Source organism: Nanorana parkeri, unplaced genomic scaffold (genome assembly GCF_000935625.1).
Source record: "Nanorana parkeri isolate BGI_ZX_2015 unplaced genomic scaffold, ASM93562v1 scaffold46, whole genome shotgun sequence".
In the NCBI taxonomy this organism is placed as follows: Eukaryota; Metazoa; Chordata; class Amphibia; order Anura; family Dicroglossidae; genus Nanorana; species Nanorana parkeri.
The window spans coordinates 2,845,421-2,865,663 of record NW_017306314.1 but is presented as its reverse complement, the minus strand read 5'-3'; the positions used below and the strand labels follow the sequence as shown (position 1 = coordinate 2,865,663).

Here is a 20,243-nt window from a genome sequence, read left to right as displayed (position 1 = left end):
GTCCTGTATCTTCTCCTAGGCAGGACTTTAACAGGTTCTTGTGCGGTTAACGTGAACTCTGGCCAAGGAGAAATTCTCCCCCAGAAAGATGTTTGTCTAGGGATGATCTAAAACATAGGAGCCAGCAGTCCTTTCTGCCCCTCTCTAAGGCTGGAATGTGGGTGGGCACTCCGACATCATCATGTACAATGAAGGACCAGTGGCATCTGTTGGTTCTGCATTGTAGGTGATTACCTGGCTAAACACTGATTAGATACCGGCAAGAAAGAAAGTGACTTTGAGGGGGTCAGTGGTCACAACCGGAACCAGTGGGGAGGAAAACTGCAGGACCATGGAGTAAGGCAAGAAATCCTTGGTAATAGCTCATCTCATATACTCTATCAGCCGGGGGGAGGTCTCAATTTTAATTATTTGATGCTAGCCTGGTTTAAAGCGATTGTTGCCTTTTGCACATGAGAACATCCTGGTTTTCTAGGGTTCCCATGGCTCTGTAACATATAAGCAACCACCTGGAGATGCCAAGTACACTATATAAATATCAGTTTTATCTGTTTTGGGTTTTTTTCACCACAGTCAAAGTGTAAAATGAAAAGGAATCTACAGAATATGCTCTCAAAAAGAGAAGGGTCTTTAAAAAAGGTAAGATTAAGATCTCCTTGTACAATACAGCTATTCGAGTGTTATTCAAGAAGAGATTTCAACATCAGAGAGAAGAAATGAGGACAGCATACTTACACGTTGGATTCATCCCTATTCTGAGGCACTTCAGAAGGTTTCACAATTGGATTCTGAATTCCTGCAGAGTTCTAAAGCATTGGGAAAAAAAGAAAAAAAAAACAGAATCACTCAGTAATGGTGAGCAAATTCACTTTAGTTTAAAATGCAGCTTATCTTTTACATTTCATATCGGAACATTTAGAAACATGATTAAATACACAAACAGCAATAAAGAAGGAGCAAGCTGCTACTCAACCAGTTAGGTACTGAAACGATTTTTAGATTTCAGCAATAACCGTACGATACCAAGGATTTTTTTCTGGTATCTTAAATTTTTGGAGAATGGATGGAGAATCGCAAAAAAAGTTTAAAAAAAAAAGTTTAAAAAAAAAAAAAAAAAATCACACGCACACCAAGTTTGATCAGTGATAAAGTGATAATACAGCTTCATGCTTTTTTTTTATAGATATGAGGCGCATACAAGGAATCATTGTTGTTTTTTCATTAAAAAAAATTTAATTCCTCGTTTTCTAGTGGCTCCCCGCAGCATACTCTCCCCCTGTCCCCATCAGCTAAGCGGAGCTATAAAGGAACCCGTGCATGCTCGTGCCCAGTCGTGCCTGTGTGTGGCCCCTAGACACACGCAGTACTGTGGCAGGCCACGCCCCCTTCGCCCAACAAGTTGATTGGCGGCAGAAGGAGCCTATGGCTCACCTGTCCTCAATCTCCTCCCCCGCAACCAGGAAGTTCGGATGGAGAATCGCTTCGGGGACCTGCGGCGGTGACAAGCAACGCCGACAGGGGACTCAAGGTACTGGCCGTTTTTTTCCTTAACCAGTTGACATCCGCGGTGTTAAACCCCCTTCCCATCCAGGCCATTTTTCAGTATTCAGCGCTGCGGTACTTTGACTGACATTTATTCCGTCATGCAGCGCTGTACTGAAATGAATTTTATACCCTTTTTTGTATAGGCGATCGGCGGGCTATGGACCCGCCGATCGCCTATATGTGAAACACCCGGTAACGGGTGTGTGCATTTAGCGGGTCTTTTCTGCCCGTGCAGTGCCGTCCGTCCGTTTTTTTACTACGGGCGGACGGCAAGAGGTTAATACAGAGAATGTATTAAAGTTAAAAAAAAACCCGCCATATTTTTAGTAATCCTTTAAGGTAAGTGTTAATGAAAAAATTCTGTGCTACTCTTGTTCTGCAATGTGTTGGACTTGTCAGGACACAAATTATATTTTTGGTTTAAAGACTGAAAGTTTTTTTTAATTCTAATGATTTTGAAACTAAACAAAAAAAAAGGGACACAGGAGTTCATAGGCTATTTGCTACACTGCTGCCGACAGGAGGACTTGGACACCAGCAAACAAAAGAACAGTTCCAGCCTGGAATAACCCCTCCTTCAATGAGCTACAAGAAACAGATTTTAAAGTAAATACAAAAATAAAACTTTTCTTTATCGTTAATTGAGGAATATAGGAATTCACAGACTGTTGGGACACCCAAAAGCAGTCCAACCGAGGGGTGAGCAACAACAAAATAAAAGAAAAAAACAAAAACACGAACATGCCCAGAAAACCAACATAACCAGGGACTGCCTGCAGCTCAAAAGAGCCACCTAAAAGGACCTTACACATAAAACTGGCATCGGAAAAGGCCAGAACGATGTTAGATTTTGTAAGAAGTAGACTTCCTAGCTTTTAGCATTGTGTGCAATCACAAACTCAGAGATGTTCCCGTCCCTCAGGACCTGGGATTCAAAATCCATGCTGTTAAATCCAACAACCAGGATGAAAAACAGGTCCCTTGGACAGACTAAGATAATCTTAAAGTGCCCACAGAGCATCTGCCAAAAGTCTGATCAAGTTGGCGTACCATATAAGCACGAGTCAGTCCTCACTGGAATGCCCTCCATCTTGACCTTGCGAAGGAGACAAGGAAGGAGAATCAGGGGAGGAAAGGATTAAAGCCCTCCTCAAAAGAGAACAGGGCTACCAGCCATTTGGGAGGAGCGAACAACCTGTCAGGGTTCTTACAGGCTCCATAAATGATGACTGAAAACAGCGTGTGCAGTGGAAAGGTCTTGATAGCCCTAGGCATGCTAAAAGAGCCTAGAGACTGGCAGCTGAAAAGCCACTATTGCTGCAGGCAGATCCGATAAAGATTGGTAGGAGGAAAGTGTGGAAGGATCCTTATGACCGCTGCAGTCAGTCATCAAGGTTGCCTTCTCCTGCTTTAGGATATGCTTCTGCAAAGCATGTGCTTTCTGTTGATCAGCGTTGAGAAAACACTGCTAATAACAAGCAGCTCTGCTGCACAGATCATGGCTTCAGATGTCAAACTAATAGAAGATACATGCTGTGGCATGAGCGAAGCAGCCCTCCTGCATTAAAGTAACATGGCGCTGGTGTGGATATTTGTCCCAGGTGTAGTTGATGGAACGAAAACTACAGATTCAACTGTTTCTGAATAGAAAGCTCAAATTAGAAATGTTCACAATACGTTATCAAATCCTTAAACAAATATACCAATGACGTTTTCTGCAATTTAGCGCATGTAGCTTATGCTACATTCAAGGCATGCCTCTGGCTATAACCATCACATTTACCATAACAGCAAGTCCTCAAATGACTGATGTCATAGCTGATCACATGCACCATGGCAATTGCAGACCTAAATAGAGGCTAGGATGGCACTGTCCTTGGTGCACAGGCAAGTTAAGTGCCCATTTAAAGCAGACACACACAGTAACAACAAACATTATGAGCAGCACACAAGCAGACCAGTACCTGACATTTAGCTAGTGAAGAAGGATCAGTGTCTGATGTAGGTGTGATCCGATTCAAAATTTGAGACTCTCTCAAAGGCTGCACAGGGTGTTCTATGGAGGAGAAAGAAAGGTAAATTGGTCAGAACATGTCAGGCAACCAACATTGATGGTCTTATGTCACATAGCATGCTCCGATTTAGAGATACATATTAAATAGGGAAATACAGGTACCCAAAAGCCTGACGTAGACAAAGCCAAGAAATACAGGATGTGGTTAGTCCAACACTAGTAATGTGATGGAGAAAGTTATTACTAAAGTTTGTTACAAAGACAACAAGCTTCAGGACTACTTAGTTGTACCTCGATCAGTTGACGTCTTCTCAGAAATTCTTGTTTGGAATGCCCTGTGCAGAAAACAAAAAAAACATAAAAAAAGGTAACCAATTGTGCAGGTACGGTAAAACAAAAATTACATTTTTTAATTACATTTATATATATATATCTTTTTTTATTATTTACAGGAACATCTGCAACAACATAATTGGTTTTAATACATCTAAGAGGTTTTGAAAGATCGTGGCTACACAAGATGAGCTTTTAATCAAACAGCAACAAGATCCGACAGGGCACCAGACCAAAAGGCAGAAAGGGGGCGAAGACAAGGACCAAGAACAATATGTTATTAACATGAGATTATAAGGATTTTCAGCAGACAAACATAGCAATCCACACAGATCAGAGGCTGTACACCCAAATGATCTATCATCCCCGAAAAAACAATGAAATTTATTATATGCAGTGCAAAAGCTACATATTGGGGACCTAAGACAACCAATCAACAAAATGCATTGCTAATTTAGGAAGGTTGTCTCTTCAAGTCAAAATGTAGCAGTCCACCAACACCTAAAGAAAAAGAGGACCCTCTTCAAGACAGCAAGGTGCACATTTAAACAGATTTGACATGACAAATGGAAATAAAGGTCACTGGTTGTCATACTGATACATTGACTTAAAACACTTAAGGGCTCAGTCTAGCTTTTCCATAAAAGTAGTATATGCAGCAACATGGGTCTTTTGGTCAATACGCATTTACTACATTTTTGCACTGAAGTCTGCAGCGCATTGCACCCACAACTGGGCGTTTACAGCCAGCCTCCAGGTTTGTATGGAGAAAGTGCAGCTGGACTACAATTGCACTGATGTCACTTCCTTGCTGCTGGTGCATTCTGCGGAGTTCCTCTGCCTCTGTGGCAGATGGGACTTGTATTAACATCTAGTCATCATTCCTGCATTTTGATGAAGCAGTTGTGCACAGTTGCACTAAATTAAACAAAAAATAAATACATTCCCTAAGATGATGCACCCCATGATTCAGGTAAGGGGGAGGAGCAGGTTTTACTAATGGGGTTTGACCAGGTTACACTCTAAATATGGGTATAACATAAAACATGGTCAAAAGGGTGGACTTAGCCTTTAAGAGTTACTGGCTCAGAACAAGAGCAGAATACAGATATGTCATATCAATTGCATGCTTTTCCTTGGTCTGTGTCTCTACAGTAGGGCTGCAACAACTAATCGACATAATCGATTATAATCGATTATTGAAAAAGTTGTCAACTTTTTCAATAATCGATTAATCGGCTTCTGATCAGTTGGCACTGTTCACGGCTCCACACACGCTTCGCGCCGCACCTCCTCCCCGCCTCACACTCACCGCCCGCATCCACGATCGGCACAGGGACGCGGGGAGATGTAGTAAGGAGGAGCAGGTGTGGGCGGATGACAGCCGCCGATAGGTCCGATCTCAGAAGCAAGTTGCTGGAAGACTGCTCAGGTAAGCCTGCACTTTCCCACACATGATGCTCTATAATGTATTGCTGGGATTTGTATTCCTCTATAGCTGAATATACATTGTGCTGTATATTATACAGAGCAATGTACCATCAGCTATAGAGGAATACATTATACACTGCTGGGTGCTCCTAATATAGCTGGTGATATTCTGCACTGAGCTGTATAGAGGACTACAAATCCCAGCAATAATACATTATACAGCGCAATGCGGAATACCACCAGCTATAGAGGACTACAAATCCCAGCAATAATACATTATACAGCGCAATGCGGAATACCACCAGCTATAGAGGACTACAAAACACAGCAATAGTACATTATACAGTGCAATGCAGAATATCGCCAGCTATAATGTACTATTGCTGGGATTTGTAGTCCTCTATAGTCGGTGCCATTCTGCATTCATTGCTGTATAATTTTACACTTTCCTTTTCACTATATTGCACACCACTATTTTTTTTTCTTTTCTTTTTTTACTTCTACCGCTCCAAGCTTGCTCCTGTGATGGAGTGCAATCTCAATACAAACTAGTCCATCACTGGAGCCATTTTTTAAGATGTATTTTATTGTTTATCCGATTAACCGATTAATCGAACTTAATAATCGGCTAACTAATCGATTTTGAAAATAATCGTTAGCTGCAGCTCTACTCTTAAGTAATGAAGCGTCAATGAAGAGTGAAACCACCTCGCTGTCTTGATAAGAATACTAGAAAGAGGTGTTTCAGGAACAACCCTCCCAACAGAGTTGGGGACTTATAACAACCTATCAGCAATTTACAACGCTACCCTAACAACATTACTCTGGCAGTCTCACACCTAAAGTTATGTACTCTTACACCTGCCTCATGTAGATGATATTATGTTCATCGGATGGCCCATAAGGGCTTGGGTGCCAATAAAGGCAGCTAATGCATACATTCATGTGATGCATCTGCATAGTATCAAAGCTGTTAAATTCCAACCCCGCACATTTCTATTGCCACATTACTATGAATGGTAGCCTCAGTGGCCAATAGTAACATGCATAAGGTAGGATGTGCCGCAGCTTTGCATGTCAGAATGGCCTGAGATTTGGCAGTGACGGAAAGGCTTGAGAGGCTACTGGGAGGTTTGTGCAAGGATTTCTAAGTGCCTGAACGTTATACCTGGTGCAGTTACCACCCGAACCCAGTGACAAAGATTCTTTAAGTGGCAATACAAGGTAGATCCTTCACTAAATACAATCATCAATGTTACATTTGGCCATTCTTAGGACTGTCAAGTCCCACTTTAGCTAATTCCCATAAGCAAAGATCTAATATGCATAATTGGGACCAGAGAAGACTTCAGTATTTAACTAAGTTGTCCAGACAGATCTAAGCTCTGACCTGTAGTGATGATCCAGAAAGTCCTTTGGCTGTGCATGGTTCTGAACGGCTTTCTGAAACATGGCACTTGCATTGTGCAGGTCCCCCTTTGCTTCCAGCTGCTGGGCCCAGATTACAAGCAGGGCAGCAGAACATGTACCTATACCTCGGCTGTAAAGATACTCAAAGAACTGCGTAGGTTCATCAATAGTTTCAGCCTGGAAAAGAGTAAAAACCAGAGGCGTGCAATGAGCGAGAGTAATAACTTCACATGCAGCTACTCATTCATTTCATTGTTTAGTCCAATTACAACTACAGAGATAAGACTTACAAATCGGATGCAGTATTTCAGGTATCTTTCATCATTGCAGTATCTTTTGTCCCCTACAAAGTTCTGAACTAAACGTTGCAACAAACAGAGAATGTTACGTTTTTCTGGCGGCGGTAGAGTTTCTTCAGCCCAAAGAACATACCTTGAGAGAGGCAAAAGACACAAAGGTGGCATTTAGAGTCTTCATCAAAGTCTAGAACTTTTCTTCACTAATTCTAAAAAATAGAGGCTTGTAGCTTACCTGTCCCACAGATCCAAAGGGTCATCACCAGTGTATCCCTGTATGTGGGTTTCAAACATTCTGCAGAGACAAAACCATATATAGTAACTGATATAGACATTTGTATTTGTTTATAGACTTAAAAGGAGAACTATAAGGTGAGTGCTTCTCACTCACCTCATAGTTCTAGCCGACCTGTGACAATGAGACTGTTACAGGTCGGCTCAGTAGATCGGGAGGTGAGCGAACATATACCGGCGTTCGCTCACCTCTCGATCCTGTCACGGCTCTCTGCCGTGACAGGGGAGGGGCTGGATTCCCCCTCCCTGCTCCGATCCGCCAGCGCTGACTGGCGGAACGGACGGGGGAGGGGGGCAGGTACAGCTGGCTCTGCCTCTACATAGGCAGAGCCAGCTGTCACTCACGCAGCTGGGCGGATCTCGACATAGATGTCGGGATCCGCTCCAGCGTCTCAGTATACCGCGAGCTGTAGCTCGCGGTATACTAAGGTTAGGGTAACGGGAGGACGCTAGTTTGTGTCCTCCCGTTACCCTAAGGAGAACTATGGGGAAAAGCCCTGACCCCATAGTTCCCCTTTAAAGTGTCATACCATGCTGCATGCAGTTGTAAGAAAGGTTTGTGAAACCTTTGCTGCATTCTAAATTGACTTGCCCAAATAAATGTATTCATTGCCTGAACAGGGCAAAGCAATGGGTTCACCTAAATGATGCCATTCTCAGATACTAAACTGTCCTTCACCTCCCAGATACTGGGAACAAAATGAAGTCTACCCCCTCTGTAAGGTCTCAGTCACTTCAGTCAGAGCTTGCACAACACAGGACTGAGGACTGACTCTTTTTCTTTGGTTCTTGGAAATCCTGGGTGAGATTGGGGACTGTCTGTCCCTAATCTGCTTGGGCAGAGGAGCTATTAGGGTATCATGGCACCCTTTAAAAGAATGCAAAATTTGAGGCACCACAGAAATGCATTGTAAGAAACAAAATCCATACCAGAGCCCTATTAAAGATAGGGCTCTGGTATGGATTTTGAGGGACCCCACACAAAAACACATAAAAGTGGGTTTCCCCCTTCACATTAGCAGCCCCATTTTCACATCAGTCACCTCATCTTACACTAGGAGACCCCTTCACAGTCACCCCCTCTTACAGTAGGAGACCACCTTCGATATTAGAGTTCCCCCTTCACATCTAAGGCCAGAAAGGCAAGTATATAATTATTACTTTGGAAGGAGCATTTCAGTTCCTTGAGACTGAAAGCGGTACTATAAAGCAAACCCAGAATGATTGTTTGGCCCCCCTACATTTGGGATCACCCATTATTATTAGTCAGGGCCCAGTCACACTAGTGTGTTGCAGTAACGAGCAGTAAATGAATGACATGTAAATAGTACATTTTACTGCAATGGACAACAAAGCAAGTCAACGTTCCACCCAGCAGTTGCGATTTTTTCATTTGAAGTCTGTCAGTCAGGTGATGAAAGCCGGGTCACCTATGGATAGAAGTTTGTCCGCTTTGGAGGAAATTTGGCCAGTAAAAGCTCTCACCATCCCTCCAGGCGCCTGATCAGGGGAGCAGAAGGCAGGTAACTACATACTGCTGGGTAGGTCTGTATTAGCACCATTCACACTTGCAATGCATGACGTCAGGCATTGCGTTTATACACGTTTGTCACGTGTCGTACATAGGGCTGCCCATTCATTTCAATGGGCTGTCCTATGTATGGTAAAGACACTCATGCACCTTTTGGAGCTTTTTTTGTGTGTTTAATGCACATCTTGCTTGGCACATTTTGGGGTCCATTCATGAATAAAGCATGACATGCTTGCACATATTCACTCACTACACACTGAATGGGAGCTTGGAGTGAACCTGTGGCTTCGTCCTGCAACTTTAAAGGAAACCTACTATTGAGGCTGCACCATTGACCATTCCTTCTAAAAATGCTAGTTGCCTGGCTGTCATGCTGATGCCTTAGTTACAATGCTTCCCGAGTCATCAACCTGGAACAAGTACAGTAATACCTTAGTTCACAAACGCTTCTGTTTGTGAACAATTCAGTTCGCAAACCGGAAATTCTGCAAAATGTTCCTTCCGTTTGCGAACTCCACATCGAGTGACGAACACGACCGCGGCCATCTTCCCCGCTCTGACACGTGGTCGTGGCTTCCTCTAGTCGAGAACACGGTCTGACCGCAGTTTGATTCGGTTCACGACCAATTCGGTCCGCAACCAGAATCGTGGAACGAATTAAGTTCGTGAACCAAGGTACCACTGTATAGAGATTAGGAATTCTGACAATCATTTGCAGCATGCTTGGACCGAGGGTCAGCCACTCAGAAAATATTGATGGCAGACACAACAGGCATATTTTTACCAAGGGGGATAGCCAAGGCAGCTACTGTACTTCTCCCATAGAAAAGCAGCAACATCACCAGCACACCATCATAATTGTCCAAATGTGCATCTTTTTTTTTTTTTTTACTGACACATGTACAGTGCAATGCTTCATGGTCACGCAGTGTCCCCTTCATCAGGCTCAATATGAGGGACCCCAAAATGTTGCGCTGTACAATAAGCGTCAAAAAAAAGAAGAAGACGTACTTTTGGACACATTATTATGGTATGCTTTTCTATGTGATTTATGCAGCGCTATCCGCTGTCAAGGGGAGCCCGGTGAGGAGTGCATTGGGACCTGGATGTACTTCTCCCATGACACATTCACTTTAAATACCTGTGCGTTGCCTGTTCAACCCATTCTGCACAGAGAAGCAGCTCATCAGCAGTGACCTCACTATAGATTGACCCCCACTATTCCCTGCACAGTGACCCCAAAAAAGATTGACCCCCACTATTCTCTGCACAGTGACCCCAATACAGATTGACCCCCACTATTCCCGGCAGCCCATCAGTAGAGGAGTCTTCCATTTTCTTGTCTATAGTAGAAAACCGGGGCCATGTCATGGGACACATTATCATCATAGGACATATTCACCCACTACCGCAGACATTCAGTAACAATATGACATCCTTGCCCAGCACTTACTGCACACAGCTCTGGATATCCATGTTGCCCCGGCGATCCGCTCCCGATCTGACCTCCTATAAGATATCGGCCCTCACCATAACACACACACACGCCTCTGTTGTTCTCGTCTACAAATTCAAATCGTTCGCGCATTGGGAAGCGTACAACTGCCATAGGTCTAAGCGGCGGTGCTCACAGCCAATCAAATTCAAAATCCAGACAGGCGGAAGTCTCATATCGCGAGAAGTTATGTAGCAGCGCAGGGTGATATATTTCGATCACGTGATTGTACGCCCTTCTCCGCCATGTTTGATAAGGGAAGATAAGGTCTATGCAAATTCTGTTGCACAATAGGAAGGGTACCGCAGTTCATAGACCTTTCGCCCAGAAAGAAATCAAGAAGAGGAGTGTACAATGATAGTAGCCGACTCCAACATAAAATTGTTGTTTTTGTGGATGTATACGTACTGAGAAGCAACAGCAAAATAAAAGAACAATTAATGCTACAAAATACAAATAAAGAGTGCTCCTTAAATTATTCATTTAGAATGGTGTAGTTTATGTGGTGTATTTTTAAAGCTGACATTCACCAAACATTCACTGCAGATGAATTTTCAAGGTGAATGTGTTTTACATCACTATGATTTATTATTCATTAGTAAATGTTTTGGTGAAAGTCACATTCACCGCTATATAAATATGCCCCCCCATGCGTCGTTACTTTACGGCTTATGTAGGATACTTCATGTATTCATACTTCCTCTGTAGCTGGCGTTATTCTGCATTGCGCTGTATAATTTATTATTGCTTGGATTTGTAGTCCTCTATAGCTGGTGGTATTCTCCATTGCGCTGTATAATGATTATACGGCGCAATGCAGAATACCACTGACCAGTTATAGAGGAACTACAAATCCCAGCAATAATACATTATACATTGCAATGGAGAATACCACCAGTTATAGAGAAACAACAAATCTGCAAACCGGGGAGAGGAGTAACGCAAAAAGTACCAAATTATATGGATTGAGCTCCTGGGTTTCAAAATTAGTATTCGAAAAGCACAATCCCCTTAATATAGAAATCCCATTAGCGGAGCAATCCAGTGAGCAAGTAATTCAATAGTGTGTAAGACAACAAAACATATTTTATTACATCAAACAGTATAAAGATAAATCACCTCATACATGACATTTCAAATTATTTAAAAACAGAAACACAGCCTCCCTAAGATGGCCCAAATAGCAGGACAAAGCAGTCGGGGTTAATATAACAGGAAGATGGTAGGCAGTCAGTGATGTGAGCAATGCACTGTGTAGCAACAGTGGATAGTCCTTTTGGCTAAGATCAAGTGTAGTATCTGTTCTTATCAGTTCTAGAGGGGAAAGGCATGGACTGTCCTTGGGACGGACGGTTGCCTAGTACTCTCAGGAGTGAAGGTAGGTGCTTGAGGCGACTCCCTTTTAGAGGAGGGGGAGTTTCCTCGGCACTATTGCCTACTGACTAAATAAGATGCGAAGCTTGGTCGAGGCTGGAGGGTTCGGGGGCGGCAGAAGCCCGTGGTGTTGTGCCCCCTGGGGGTGGCGTCCCAGGGGTGCTCAGGAAGTCACATGGGTGTGGGAACCCACATGACTCACTGGCACTTGGTCACACACCACATTGCAATTTTCTGCACTTCGCCTCCAAGACAGGCCTTATGGCTGCCCCTCTGGGGCAATATTTTTGCACTCCGGCCCCTAAGGCCTGTCAGCGTGGTGCACTGGCACTTTAGATTTATTTATGCACTTCATGCACGTTTGGCACTTTTTTATTTTAAATTTGACCCACAGATGCGAAAGGTGCAGGTTTCTTCGGGGCCTATTCCTGACGCTGGGAGGAGATTCTGTGCCTCGAACGGGGTTCTCTGTCTCCTCCCACCCAGGAGGTGGGTTTCTCTTCGGGAGATCCCACTTGCCTAGTACTGAGGGGGACCTGTTTCGGCAGGTCCCCATAGGAAATGGTCCACGGCCCTCGGGTTGGTGGACCACCAGTCTCAACCCCTGTCAGGAGCCTTGCGCCCCGGGGGGTCGGGAAAGTAGGTCCCTTCTTGCGAAGGACCTTGCACCCTTGTGCACGTTTTTGTGTGCTGTGATTTCACGGTTCACTTTTTTTGTTCACAGGGGGAAGTTTGATGCACGTCCACGGGCTTCGATAAAAAAAAACAGTGGATACAATTGTATCGATATGTAGCAAAGTTACTCACTTATTCGTCTGTGGCCACAGAGAGAGAGAAAAAATCTATCCGTGATCCCGTGATGAATGTCAAGATAGTATCCCAGTCGGAGTTGCTATTGTAGTAAATTGTGATTCTGGTAGTTGTTTGTTGTAAATTTAAAGGTTTACACGGCTTTTCTCATGATTGATTAGGGTTGCCACCTGTCCAGGATTCACCCGGACAGTTCGGGTTTTGAATGCTGTGTCCAGGTTTCATGGCAGCAGAAACCCGGACACATGATGTCAGGCAGACAGGGGCAACCAACATTACGATAGGGGCTACTGGCCCTCCACTGAAAATAGTCTCAAAGGTGATATTTACATATGAATGGGTGGCGCTATTTACATATGAATAAGCCACAGCTCATTCTCCCACAAAAATTTCCGTGCGTCGCTAGGGTGTTCGGGTTTCGCTTGAAGAAAAGGTGGCAACCCTATGATTGATCCTGGAACATACATCGCCCGAAAGGCTGCATCTCTAGCCTCATGTGTGGGAGACAGCCCAAAGATTTCCCTTATAGGTGCGGCCGCACGTTGACACAGGGACGGATGGTACTCCAGGGGTAGTATGTCCAGAGCGGCACTCACTCGCAGGCTTCACTGCAGCCAGACAAGTAAGCATAAATTGGCTCCACTCGATCCCAAATCAAAAGCCGGTACTTTGTGCTATTGCTGAGTGTTATTGCTGTGCTGTATATGCGGACCTCGCTCACTGCGATCAAGTGTAGCAGAGGTTCCTTAGCCCGACAGACGTAACGGTAAAGCAGTGGGTCCTGGGTCATCAGGGAGACAGGTAACACGCTATCCCTGACGCGTTTCCCCCCAGCAAATGGGGCTTCCTCAGACAACAAATCCCAGCAATAGTACATTATACAGGCTGCTTAATGCATTATTGCTGGGATTTGGTGTTCCTCTATAACTGCTATTCGGGCGCCCTCGGTTGTCGGCGGGATAGCGGCGAGTGAGGGAGCTCACGGCAGCGGCGTGCGCGGCTTCAGTGTCCTGTGCGGTGGACGTGGCTTCAGCGTCCTGGGCGCGCGGGCGCAGCGTGTGACGTACGTGCGACTCAGGCCGTGTGTGGAGCCCCGAACAGGCTAATCAATCAATAGCCGACGAATCGACGATCGAAAACGTCGACAACGTTTTCGATTGTCGATTTTAATCGATTTAATCGATTAACTGTTGCAGCTCTACTTCTTTGCCCCTTTTGAACTCAGCTGCCAGATTGGAACCGACCCCGGCTTGGATCTCGACCATTCTTCTGATTAACCCTTGTGTACTTCGTTGCCAGAGTGGACTTGACCTCGGCTCGGATCTCGACCATTCTTCTGATTAACCCTTGTGTACTTTGTTGCCAGAGTGGACTTGACCTCGGCTCGGCTCGGATCTCGGACTAAGACTTGCATGGTGCTCCGCACCCCTGGCACCCGTGCCACAGTGTCCACCAAAATCTCTGTCTCCATCTCCAGAGACTTCAAGGACCCGAGGTGCAAGGGAGGCCTCCCCACTACTTCGGTCTCACCTCAGGTAGGTGACCCCCGTGACACTCGGGCATGATTTATAGACATGTGCAATTTGTTTTGTTCCGAATTGAAATTCATATGAATTCCTGTAAATTCGGACATTCGGATGCGTCTGAATTTCCGAATAACAGAAATAAGGAATCTGAAGGAATCCGAATGTTTGATAACGAAATTCGGATACATCTGAATTTTATTCGGAAACGAAACACAACAAGCGAGAGAGCGGTCATTTACCGCTCTCTGGCTTCCCTGACTTATATCTCAAATGAAAACAAAGTAACACAATATTGTTACAAAATGTAAATAATGAGAGAAGATAAGAGATCTGTGTTATTCTGTAACAGCTTCTGCTTCTTCCATCCCGAACGTAAGGGAACATTGAACATTGTCCTTACCTTTTTGACCTTTGTTGAGATGCATTCAAAAAAATAAAAAAATACATTAAAAATAAATATATGTCCTTTCATTTTTCATATTTTGGTATATTTCATTGTTTATTAAAAATGTTAGTCTAAACAGCAACTTTTTTAAAACATGCAAGAGACAGCACAGAGTTTGTTTTCCTTTTTCTATATTTGTATTGTTATATGTTAAAAACATAAAATAATAAAATACTTTAACCACTTCAGTACTGGCATGTTCCACTCCCTTCAGTACCAGGTCATTTTTCAGTTTTCAGTGCAAGTTTGGCTGAGGATTCCTCCATCACGCAACACTGTAACAAATTAGAGCTTTCTTTTCATGGTATTTAATATATTTTTTTAATTGTTTACTACATAAAGTAAAACATTTTTTTAAATCCTGTTTCTCTTACTTTCATTTATAACTCATAGCAAATAAAAATGTCAGGACAGTAAGAAAACCCCCATAATGACCCCTTTTGGCAAAATAGACACTCCCAGGGGATCTGTTTTTTTGCCACAATTTTTTGGAAATGAGGAAGCGAAGCATGCCGGTATTGAGGGAGATAAAACATGGAGCTTGGTAATAGTGCACAAGATACAATAAATGTACAGGTCATAGAGGGTGAAGGAGTTAATGTAGAAATGTGCAGGATAAGGGAGGTGAAAAGGTTAATATGCAGGTCAGAGAAGAGATAGAATGGATATAACATAAGCAGGAGAGGGGGGGGGGGGTTAAAAGGGTTTAAAAAAATTTAAACTTCATTCACTTATTTTTTTTCTGCTGCTGCAGCTTGTTTTCGCTGGGAAGTATTAAATGGATGACTCATCCATTCATTACTCCATTTACTCTCCCCTGACTCTGATTTTAAAAGGAAGGGGAGGGTTTGGCAAAGTAAGCATTGCCATGTGATCGCTGTGATAAATAATCACAACAATCACAGGACACAGAGCAGCGGCCATAGCTGCAGGGGCCGTGGCCGTGGGCAAACAGGAGTTCATGGGAGAACATGTGAGTACGTCCTCCCGGAACAATTAAGCAGCAGACAGGCCATATATGCAGTAGCCGGTCCGCAAGTGGTTAAAAAAGCAAAAAATATAACTGTGCACAGTGTCTTTCAATTCTCCATGTTGCTAAACACTAACAATACACTAAAACATACTCAAGAGCCATTTAATTCTGGTCTTAAAAACAACTAAAACCATTTTAAACCACCATAATTTCAACTTTAGCACTAACTCCAATTCACTTACAGGCTTAGAGGTGAAATTTCCAGCAAAGGCAATTTTATTTATCCTTATTCACTAGTTAGTAAAGTCACTATCAAGAGGACAGATCTGAATATTGTGTCTTTTAAAAATAAGCCTACTGTTAAAGATTTGGGCTTTTTACACATTAAAAAGCAGTTTACTATGATATTCTAGACATCCTGATAGAAAATCTTCCCCAAGTTTCTGGGTCCAGCAAAAATACATGTAAACTCCTCAGTCAATGTTGTAATGTAATAGGTTGGCATGTAGTCTGAGTGACACTGAAGTCGGATGGGGATCTCGAATTTGGGTTGTGCTGAAATAGGAGGTGATTACACTTGGATAATGTTGCCAGGATTATCTTAACACAAACTTCCACCGGAAATACATTTTGAGGGGTCTTGCATTTTCTGAATGATCATTAATTTAGCATAGTAAGCAGAATGGTGCTGCTAGGGTTGTCAACTTTTCTTCAAGCCAAACCCGAACACTAGAAGAAAGAGCGAGGAGAGACAGGGGAGAGTGTGAGGAGAGACAGCCAGGAGAAAGAGCGAGGAGAGATGGCCAGGGAAGAGAGAGAAGAAAGACAGCCAGGGAGGGAGAGGAGAGACAGCCAGGAGAGAGAAGAGACAGGCAGGAGAGAGCGAGGAAAGACAACCAGGAGAGAGAAAGAGAGAAATGACAGCCAGGAGAAAGAATGAGGAGAAACAGCCAGGAGAGAGAGAGCGAGGAGAGACAGCCAGGCGAGAGGAGGGGCAGTCAGGAGAAAGAAACAGGAGAGACAGCCAGGAGAGAGAGGAGAGACAGCCAGGAGAGAGGAGGGACAGTCAGGAGAAAGAAAGAGGAGAGACAGCCAGGAGAGAGAGAGGAGAGACAGCCAGGAGAGAGAGTGAGGAGAGACAACCAGGAGAGAGATAGAGGAGACAGCCAGATGAAAGAGTGAGGAAAGACAGCCAGGAGAACGAGTGAGGAGAGACAGCCAGGAGAAAGAGCAAGGAGGGACAGCCAGGGTAGAGAGTTAAGAAAGAGAGCCAGGGGAGAGAGGGGAGAGACAGCCAGGAGAGAGGAGGGACAGCCAGGAGAGACAACCAGGAGAGAGAAAGAGGGAAGAGACACCCAGGAGAAAGAGTGAGAGAAACAGCCAGGAGAGAGAGCGAGGAGAGACAGCCAGTAGAGAGAGAGAGAAAGAGAGGAGAGACAGCCAGGAGAGAGAGAGACAGCCAGGATAGATAGAGAGAGGAGAGACAGCCAGGACAGAGAGAGAGAGGAGAGACAGCCAGGAGAAAGAATGAGGAGAGACAGCCAGGACAGAGCGAGAGGAGAGACAGCCAGGACGGAGAGAGAGGAGAGACAGCCAGGACAGAGAGAGAGAGGAGAGACAGCCAGGAGAAAGAATGAGGAGAGACAGCCAGGACAGAGCGAGAGGAGAGACAGCCAGGACGGAGAGAGAGGAGAGACAGCCAGGACAGAGAGAGAGAGGAGAGACAGCCAGGAGAAAGAATGAGGAGAGACAGCCAGGACAGAGCGAGAGGAGAGACAGCCAGGACGGAGAGAGAGGAGAGACAGCCAGGACAGAGAGAGAGGAGAGACCGCCAATAGATTTGATTTTATACATACATCTATTATCAAAATACAATTTTGTCAAGCCATTTTTCAGGTTACATAGTACATAAGACCTGATGAAGGGCGAGTGTGTGAACCCCCGAAATGTGTTGGCTGTCTTATACCACTGCTTATCAAATATAAAAAATGTGGACTCTTTGACCATTGGTGTGCCACCCTTACTGCATCTTACATATTGTACTCTTTATTGCTGTCTGTGTTCTTGCTGCAGATATTCCTTTAGTTCCTGTTAGGTGAAACTGTTGTCAGCAGAGAGGAAGTGAAGGGAAAGCTCTCTAATGAAGTCTTGGATAGCAGAAAAGCCCGACAGGGGTTCTAACCCCTCCCTAGTCTATCCAAAACTGAAAAACATACACTTTAAAGTGGACCTGTCATCACAACTAACACTTCACATAATTTTGCACAAAATATACCGACACCCATTCTTGTTTTGAGTACAAAATTTTTTTCTCAATAAATAATAAAAAAGGTGCTCACAAGCTCTCTCAGGCTACTTTGAAGCCTCGGGGAAGATCACATATTATCTGGCTACCAAGAGCTTTGTTAGGGTTTCATGTCATTTGTTTGAGGCAATGGATAGGCTACTGTTGTTATTCAGGCAGGCTTGCAAAGAGTGAAGATGATTACCAGATACATACACTGTACAGAGCTGCTAAGCAGGAAGAAGAGCCTGCATATGCAATAATTGATGCAAAGTACATGTATACAGTATTTACAAACTATATGCTGTACATTGAAACAATTTATTTCACTTCCGTAAAATGCCTTAATAAGATTAATTACATTAAGTTAATCTCTTGAGGAAAATTGTTCCTCTTGCACTTTTTGCAGTATTGAAATCGGCTTTTCTTATGCTGGTATATGAAATGATAACAAAAACTTGGAAGGAATGATTACAGTAGGTTCTAGCAGGGGTTATGTTGTGCAACCCTTCAGGCTCTTATCTTTTTTCTTAGCGTTATTAAACAGCAAATACTTTGTTTAGACCATATTTTGTGCTGTAACTGTACTGTTGAGCAGTGTAGCCTAAAGTAGAACTCCAACAAAAATCATCATCTATCTGCACATTCATGTTCCTTTGATTATGTAGATAATAAGGGTACATTCACACTATGCGACTAGGGCTGGAATCCCAACTCTCCCATTTAGCTGTGGCCGCTGTCACCCATTCAAGTTAAGGAGCAAGTGACATCGGCCGCATCTGGGAGTTGCAGTCTGCATATAATCGTATGTGACAGATGCAGGATAGATGCATCTAGGAACAGTGATTTATTCCAAATCATATGTAATCGTATCACATACGATTACATGCAGACTAACACTTGCACATGCAGCCGCTGCCACCAAGTCATTAACTTGAACATGTGACAGTGGCTGCATCTAAATGGGAGATTTGGGATTCCTGCTGCAGGAATTCCTGGGTTTCTGCTGCAGGAATCCCAAATTGCATGGTGTGAATGAGGATATTCATGAACATTTCCCTTTAGTTTGTCACATGTATGTGCTAGTGCTTCTGGAATTCCTGGGTTTCCTGTAGAGAGCTTCAACGATAATGCGCTTCTGTTGAATTTGCAGAAGTCTTATAGCCCTTCGAGTCTGATGGTGACATGGTCATGCCACCTTCTGCAACCTAGAGGTGTTGGCAGCTTGGAGAATTAGCTTTTACTGTCTCCATGGTAGCTACCGGAAAGAAGTGGAATAAAATCTGATAGACCTGCAAGGTTTATCCTGTTGGTGTGGCTGGCCAATTGGGATGTGAAAAAGTCTTTATAGGTGGTCTGACTACCGGACAGGCAGCTAGTAGAGCCCAGAGGGTCTCCACTGTCAAATTGCAGGAATTGAAGCTCCACACTCTGTATTATAGTTCAGATACGGGAAGTGAGTGAACACATACCGTTGCTTGCTCACTTCCCGATCATCTTCCTGCAGAGAGCGGTGACTAACAGTCACCTCTCCCCGCAGGGATTCCTCCCCCCCCCCTCTGTGATCCTTCAGCGCTGACTGGGGGAATGGACGTGGTAGGGGGTGGGCACAGCTGGCTCGGCCTCTAGATAGGCAGAGCCAGCTGTCAATCAATATTGTCGGGATCCGTCCCGGGTGAGGCACTCTCAGTGTATAGCGGTAGTATATGTCCTTCCGTGGCCCTAAATGGAACTATGGGATAAAAAGGTTACCCCATAGTTATCTTTTAAGGGCCCATTCACACCAGACGCTGCCCTAATCGCACTGTGTACTTTTTTTTTGTTAGAACTTTATTGAAATGTCACAAGTGACATCCTGCAGCGCTGAAAAAAGTAAGGCATGCACCAATGTGCCTACTGCAAAGCAGTGGTGTGAATGCACACCATCTGTGACAAGGCAATTTACCTTGTCTTGCGTTGGGCTGCCCTGGAAACAATGGCCAGTGCAGCTCCAACACATAAATTATATGTCAAGCCAAAACATTTTCTTTCTTCTAGTTTTGGATAGAATGGGGAAAGATTAGATTTCCTGTCAAGTTTATTTTGCTACCCTGGGCTCCATTAGATATATAACCTGTCTTCCTTGCAAAGGTTTAATCAGACAGGAAGTGAGGGTAAATCTGCAACTCGCACATAGACAAGGGTTCTAATTTACCCTTACTCTACTTCAGAAATGCATTTCTATTTCTGTCTGTGATGCTGCTGAAATGTTCCCCTCACTTCCTGTCTGGCGAAGCGTTGTCAGCAGGACAGGAAATCAGGGTAAAGCTCTCTAAGGGAACTGCGGATAGCAGTACAAACCTGATGATGGTTCTAACCCTTCCCTACTCAATCCAAAACTAAGAATAAAAAATGGGTGGACGTTCACTTTAAAGCTGAATTCAAGCTTGAGCACCCCCCCCCCCCCCCGGGGGGGGGGACACCACATTCTAGATTATAACAC

The 20,243-nt window shown here is 44.1% G+C and overlaps 1 protein-coding gene across 1 annotated transcript in view; it reads right to left on the bottom strand.

The window, feature by feature from the left end:
• Positions 1-10,390, bottom strand: part of BUB1 (BUB1 mitotic checkpoint serine/threonine kinase) — a 36,808-nt gene extending 26,418 nt beyond the window's left edge. Inside the window, exons 1-7 of the mRNA XM_018572972.1 lie at positions 10,308-10,390; positions 7,265-7,324; positions 7,024-7,165; positions 6,714-6,910; positions 3,851-3,894; positions 3,510-3,601; positions 736-806 (exon numbers count right to left, since the gene is read on the bottom strand). Coding sequence (XP_018428474.1) covers positions 736-806; positions 3,510-3,601; positions 3,851-3,894; positions 6,714-6,910; positions 7,024-7,165; positions 7,265-7,324; positions 10,308-10,330 — 629 coding nt within the window. The 5' untranslated portion in view covers positions 10,331-10,390. The remainder of the gene's footprint in view (positions 1-735; positions 807-3,509; positions 3,602-3,850; positions 3,895-6,713; positions 6,911-7,023; positions 7,166-7,264; positions 7,325-10,307) is intronic.
• Between the last annotated feature and the right edge of the window lie 9,853 nt (positions 10,391-20,243).